Below are 6,990 nucleotides of genomic sequence, written 5' to 3'. Positions count from 1 at the left end.
CTTTTTCCAAAAGAATCCTTTCACCCAGAGTGAATCATACTTGCTACAAAGAGAACATGGAGGCAGATAAAAGACATACAGATCCTATGGCTTATTGTGATTGAGCGTTTTACCCCCATCCCCTTATTCTTCAGGCCCTCCCAGATGTGTCCAGGGTAGGAACAACAGCCAGGCTCTGAGCTTTGCTGGATGATTTCTCCCCACTTCTCTAAAAGAGCTTTCTCCTGCCTTGCTGTGACCAAGACAAACTGTATGGTTTTGAGGGCATCTAGGGGTCTTCAGAATAAGAACTATTTTGCCTTCTTTGGTTCCTGTCCCTACAAGAGCTGGTGGTAAGGGCAGGGCCAGCAGCTGGGCAGCCTTTAGGGACAGCAAGGCTTGATAGCACAACCAAGTGACCCTGGATCCAGTTTCAGTCATCTGCTCCCGGGGTTTCACCTGGACCACAAAGAGTTTCTGAAGCACTGTGTGCTCACAGGGGTATTTCTTCTGCTCCTGATTTAGCCAGAGCTGAAGAGCCCAGTCTTCCTCCCAGACCCTTCCCGCCAAGTCTCAATCCATCTGACCATTTTCCATGTGGGATAAAAGCTTGGATAGTAGAACACTCATTGTAAAACTATTTTCCATTGGCTTTATGGCCACACACAGCTGGATCTCCTCCTGGAGTCGCCGACAGCCTGCTTGGAAGGGTTGGGTTTAGCATCTTGGAGAGGACCCTGGGTGAGAGTGGGAGGAAACAGCTTTGCACAATAGACCCTCCTTCCCCAAAAAGCCACCTCCTCCCACCCTTTCCTCAGTCTGATTGGTGGGTGGGGTGGAGAAGGGCTGGGACAACTCAGCTCTCCATCTATTTAAAGGCAAGGGTGGGGCCCCTTCAGCAACTTCCCTGGGACTGTTGCACCTTGTTGCAGAGGAGCATTATCCTGTAGAGCAGCACCATGTCTTGCGTGAGTAGAGAAAGGGATGAGGCAGCCTTGCTGGAGGTGCTGCTTGATGGAGTGGGACTGTGGGGAACTTGTTGGCTTGGTGTGAGGGTACTTGCACTATCCCTCTCCATCTGCTCCTCAGCCCCAGTCTTGGAGGGTCTGCTAGAGCTGGGTGCCTGCTGCTGGGGAGGAAGGATCCCTGCTGCATCAGTGATAGAGGGGTGGCTGCTATTTCTTGTTCTGGCAGGAATGGGTTTGGGTTTTTTGCTCCCTGCAGGATCCCTCTGGGCAGTCATGGGGTAGGGGGTTCTTGCTGGGTTGGCTGCCAAGCTGGGGTAACCTGTTCTGCAGCAGCTTTTCCCTGGGAAAGCAGCTACATTAATGTCTATTGCTCTCTGAGTGTCTCTTCTGGGCAGCCTTTCTGCTTCCTGGCTGAAGTTTTCATGAGTCACTGACTTGTTAGCCTTCCCGTTCTTGTAAGAAATAGCATATACAGAAGTGCCCTTCTGTGAATACCAAGGACTGCTGGAGAGATGCTTGTGCCTGAAGAGTGATTGCACTTTGATTAACTCATTTTTCATTAGACTGAAGATGATTAATCAAGGAGTGTCCCAAGTGCAAGCTTATTTATTAAAGTGGGATGAGGGAAAAATTCTTAGCATTCTTGGGGTCTCACATGACTGAGCTCCTGGGCCTAGATAATGCTTAAAGTCCAAATTCAAGCTAGGGGAAGGGAGTGGAGGCTCCATGTCTAGGCAGCCAGGCTTGTGTGGGATGATGTGAGACCTACAAGGCGCACAGTTGTGTTTGGGACAGGGTGGGTGTGCTGGGAGTTTGCAGGTGCTTAAGCTTCACTCCTGTGAAATACAGATATGTTGATCAGAGCAGCAGGAGAAAGATTGGGAAATCAGGCCTGTGTCCCATATGACTGAGGTAACGTCTCTGGGATGTCCCCGGTGCAATGCCCTAGGGGCAGGGAGCTTCCCAGTCTCTCCAAAAGCAATACACTGTCTTTCAAGGCAGCAAGGAGAGTTGCCAAGTCAGCGCAACTGAGCCAGCAGGTACTGGGCTAACATCTCTGCCTCCGCATTCCCCAGGGACCAGTGTGCACCAACTTGGGTCTCAAGCCCGGTCAGCGCCTCATTGTCAAGGGGAAAATTTCACCAAATGCCAAGAGGTAAGTTGTGCTGTGCTGTCAAGGCAGGGCCAAGGCACCACAGTGAGTTGCCTTCTGCTGGTGGGGCACAGAAGGAATCCCTGCCTTGGGTGGGAGAGGAGCAGCTTCGGAAGGGGTTAATACCAGCAGAGCTTCTTAGTGAGTCACTGCCTAATGCAAGTTGCAGACACATGCTGCTGCCAAGGGACTAAGCCAAAGCAGATGTGAAGCTCCAGCTGTGTGCACTGGCAGTGACCACATCCTCTCTAGTGCAGGCTAAAGGAAATGGAAGCCATGTCTATACTGAGATTTGGGTTGAGATCATCCCCACAGCCACATCCTCTCTCCTGCACGAAGATGGCCCAGGAGCAGTGACACCATTACAGTGCTTTGCTCCACCAGGCAGGAAGAGATTACAGGCCAAGATGCTCCACAGCTCCAGCTAATGGTGCAAATGGAAAGGCTGCAGGTTGCAGCAGAGGGTCTCAGGTTGTAGAGGTTCACTTTCACTCAGTACAGATACCTACCAGGTGCTAGGGGGGAAAGTGGTGAGTGGGCAGGTGGGAGTAAGCAAAAATGTGCTCCTAACTTTGCAGGGATCAGGGTGGCTGGGACCCCCCAGGGAAGCCTCTGCAGCAGCCCCCAGGCCTTATGCAGGTCTATGGCTGGTGGGGCCCCTTGGTGGGTAAGGTGGAGTCTATAGCTGCTGTACCAACACTAGCAGCGTTCCAGAAAACATGTTCCAGCTCTTCCCTGTGCCTTTGAAGTTTGAGAGAGTCAGAGTGAAGCCTCCTGGGTTTTCTCTTGCCGAATAATATGCCTCTTCTCATCTGGGTAAGAGGCCTGGAGGCAAGGTGGACACTGGGCTAGGAAGCTGTTTCCTCCCACTGCCATTGCAAATGCTTTGGAATGGCTAATGACATGGTAATTATCTCAGCTGTCTCAGGATGGGGAGAAGGCTGTGGCTGTCGGGCAGGGTGCGATGCCAACTAACTGTTTGGGGCTGGAGGGAAATCTTTGAAAAGCGACTCACTCCTTGGGAGCTGGTTTGGGTGCAGGATAACTCCCTGTTCATGGCTCTAAAAGCTTTGTGGAAGCAGACTGGTGCCTTTCCCATGGACTATGGGCCCTATCACCATAGCAGAGGAGAGCACCCCTTACTGACAGAGCACCCTCTGCTTCAGGAAGCTGTGCAATTTAGCAAAGGGTTTATCTTTGGTTAGCCTCACCTAGGCTTGAAGCAACAGACCCAGAGGCACCCATGGTAACAAGAGAAACATGCTGCCATAGTGCTGATGTCTTCTTTCTCTGCAGCTTTGTGCTGAACCTGGGGAAGGATGCTTCCCACATCGGGCTTCACTTCAACCCCCGTTTTGATGCTCATGGTGATGTGAACACCATTGTATGCAACTCGAAGAAGGTGGAAGAGTGGGGTGCAGAGCAGAGGGAGTCTGTCTTCCCTTTCCAGAAGGGGGGCACAGCAGAGGTAAGGCCTGGGATGCACTCTCTGTACATGCCCTGGTGAAGGGAGGGTGTTTGGCACAGGGCACCCAACTGCAGGGGCTGTCTTAAGACTGTCTGTACTGAGGGTGTCTGGCTTCTCCTGCTTGGCCACTGCCACTATCCAGGGCTCTGAGCAGTGGAGGAGAGTGGCGATCAAACATTCAAGCTCCATCTAGCTCAAAGGGGTGTTACTATTGAACTGAGCAGGGAATGGGCATCCCTTGGAAGACCAAAATAACGATCCTGCTGTGGAAGAGCAGGTTATTTTGCTGAGCATGTTCACCCTACAAAGTGGAGGGTGGCACAGCAGTGCTGTGGAGGTGAGAGGCTCAAGGGCCTCTTGGCAGGAACTTTCTCTGACTTTTTCCATTTGTCTTGCAGATCGCTTTACTCGTCAACCAAAATGATCTGACAGTCCACCTGCCAGGCCACCAGTTCACATTCCCTAACCGGCTTGGTCTCTCTGTCTTTGACTACTTTGATACACAGGGAGACTTCACACTCCAGTCCCTCAGCTGGGAATAACTTCCACTGACACATCTATCTCAAAGATACAGAAAAAGGAATAAATAAAGGAGAGTTTTAGTCTACTCAGTCTCAATCTAACTTATTTCATACTGCAAGTCCACATAAGTTGCTGGAGGGGTGAGGGGAGGAGGACAGTAGCCACTTGGCTTGAGTACAAGATGTATCATAGTATTGTTCTGGTTGGGAAAGACCTTAAAGATCATCAAGTCCAACCACTACCCTGACTGCTGCATCCACTGCTAAGCCCTGTCCCCTGGCACCCTATTTGTCTTTTTAGATGTCTCCAGGGATGGTGGCTCAACCACCTCCTCAGACAGCCTGGATCACCAAGCCCAACTCCTGCCCCAGAACAGGACAACACCAAAGTTCATACTGTGTCCCTGAGGGTGTTAAGTGTTTCTTGAATATTGTTAGGCTCAGTGCCATTACTGCTTCTCTGGGGAGCCTATTCCAGTGCTCCACCACCCTCTGGGTGAAGACTGTCTTTCTAATGTCCAACCTAATGTGGATGGGGTTATGCCAGCCTTGGCCCTTAGAGTTACAGATGGAGAGGAGGGTCAAAAGCCTGCGAAGGCAGAAAGTAAGAAGCCCTAGGAAGGTCTCAGGAGGAAGCTGTGGACCTACATGTGGGGAAAGTGGAAGGCTCCCTTAGGCAAAGTCACCTGCTCTTGAGGTCTAGACTGACACCCTACACTGTCTGTGTAAATTGGGCTGATGACCTAGAGAGCCTTTGAGTTGCTGTGCTAGGTAAACCCAGTGGGGTGCATCGACTGAGGGGAAAGTCTGTCATTGTCATTTGGCCTGTACCCCTCTATAAAGGCTGGTCCTGCTCACGACACAGCTCTCCTTTGTCTTCTTGGGACTTGTTGCTGCTGCACGGGGACAGCAGTAGAAAAGGATGTTTGATGTTACAGCACAGTTGTCACCAAGCTGTGGGTTGTTGCCAAAAGTGTCAGCCAGCAGCTGCCTTGGAGGCTCTTCCTGCCTGATGCTACTGCAGCAGCAATGACTACTGCTCTTGGGCAGACTGTGCCTGGTGGGCGTAGGAAAGGTGGGACCTCCCCTTTCTGCCATGCACAGCAGGTACCAGGTAGGCCTGGTATTGAAGGACCCAACCCTTGAGTTCTCATTTCCAGATCTGGCCATGAGCAACATGACACACAAGCAATTTGGTGCCCATGGAGGATTTCCTGCAGCCTAGCCTGGCTGCTTCCTCCTGTTAAGCAGTTGCAGAAGAGCTGCAGCACAGAAACTCGCTCCTATGGCAGCAGCACCTGCTGGTCTTGCTCCATAGTTCATGAGGCTCTGACAGGTCCTGTGTCTCAGGTACCAATGCAGAGGGAGGCTTGGCTGCTGGGAACTGGGGAGCTGAGAAGGAAGAGAGAGAAGAGTTGGAGACAAGGGCTCAAAGATGGGCTTTTGTGCTGGGGGACAAGAGTGCTTAGGGTGTACAGGCAACTTGAGGCTCTACAGCCAGATGACTCTTGGAGCCCCTTGTTGCCAAAAGCCAGTCTGCTCTGGACAATCACATCCCGCTCTTTAGGGCTACATCTATAACAGTAAACATGACATTGTAATGTTGCCACCCTGTGCATAGACATGGTTGAGAGACAGCATAGTCTGGGGACCCTTCCTGTGGGGTGATATGAATGAGGCCATCCTCCATAGGGGTGAGAAGAGAGTTTAGCTGTATGGAAGTGAGCCATGCTAGGCTAGATGGCCTCAAGGCAAGAGACATGGCCCAGTCTGGCAGACTGGGGTACATTTGGTAAGCCAGAGAGTTTGGAGTTTCCTCAGCCATGGCACGGACATGGTGCTGATGAGGACCCCCTCCATGAGCTGTGCTGATGAGCATGTGGCGGAGCTCTCTCCTTGAAGCTTCCTCTGAAAGCTGAGCAAATGGGCTGACCTCCCTGGGCTGCATTTCCACACTGTCTCACAACATCTCTTAACTGTATTGGGAGTCTTTTTCTTAGAAAGACTCTTCAAAGATATTTTTTTAATTTTTTTTTTGTAGAGGAAGAAAGCTGAGTGTGAGATTTACCACAAGATGATGAACCTTATTCAGGTCGCCTGCTAACGTGGCTGCTTCTTGAAGTGACTCACTAGTCCTGTGAGATCTGTGACTCACTGTTGTCCTGACTTTGTTATGGCTTGGCCCGTTGCTAGAGAGGAGGTGAGTATTGGTGGGGGTTCCCCAGCTGTATAATTTAAGGTATTGAGGTTGATTGCTCCCTTCCACCCACTCCTTGCCCTTGTGCAAGGTGGAGTCTGGCGTGTGAGGACTGAAGGACCTGAGGATGGAGCCAGGATCCCTGAAACAAACATCCTCCCCCGAGCTGAGGAAGGTGAGTGGGGAAGGCATGAAGGGGATGATGGCACCACAACAACAATGACAGAAGACACAGCACACCCACATGGAAAGTGACGATCTTTTATTTCCCAATTCGACCCAGCCAAAGGCTGGGAGATGTTCCCAACCTGGGCCACTGCTCACCCTTCACTTTTCCCCCACAGCCCCCAATGACTCCCCTAAAGCCAGGGAGATGCTGGAGGCTCCCCCGGGACCCCGTGCCACCTCCCAGCAGGGCGCTGGGGGCCATGTCACACTGCAGGGTGCCCTGGGACCCCCCCCCGCCTCCTGGCAGGGCGCTGAGGGCCATGTCATGCTGGGGGCTCCCCCGGGACCCCCTGCCACCTCCCGGCAGGGCGCTGGGGGCCATGTCACACTGTGGGGTGCCCCGGGACCCCCCGCCGCCTCCTGGCAGGGTGCTGGGGGCCATGTCACGCTGGAGACTCCCCCGGGACCCTCTGCCACCTCCCGGCAGGGCACTGGGGGCCACGCCGTGCCCACCCCAGGGCGCCGGCGGGAGCTGC

General features: G+C 52.6%; 1 protein-coding gene across 1 annotated transcript; it reads left to right on the top strand.

Moving 5' to 3' along the window:
• The first annotated feature begins 903 nt into the window (after window positions 1-903).
• LGALS1 (lectin, galactoside-binding, soluble, 1) lies at window positions 904-4,175 on the top strand. Its single transcript, XM_010005740.1, has 4 exons — window positions 904-947; window positions 2,024-2,103; window positions 3,397-3,568; window positions 3,967-4,175. The coding sequence occupies exons 1-4, from the start codon at window positions 939-941 to the stop codon at window positions 4,108-4,110; spliced, it is 405 nt and encodes a 134-aa protein (XP_010004042.1). The 5' UTR covers window positions 904-938; the 3' UTR covers window positions 4,111-4,175.
• Window positions 4,176-6,990: the final 2,815 nt, after the last annotated feature.

This window comes from Chaetura pelagica, unplaced genomic scaffold (genome assembly GCF_000747805.2).
Source record: "Chaetura pelagica isolate M959 unplaced genomic scaffold, ChaPel_1.0 scaffold79, whole genome shotgun sequence".
NCBI classification, from domain to species: Eukaryota; Metazoa; Chordata; class Aves; order Apodiformes; family Apodidae; genus Chaetura; species Chaetura pelagica.
Note: the sequence above shows the minus strand (reverse complement) of the source record. Positions and strands in the feature narration are given on the sequence as shown.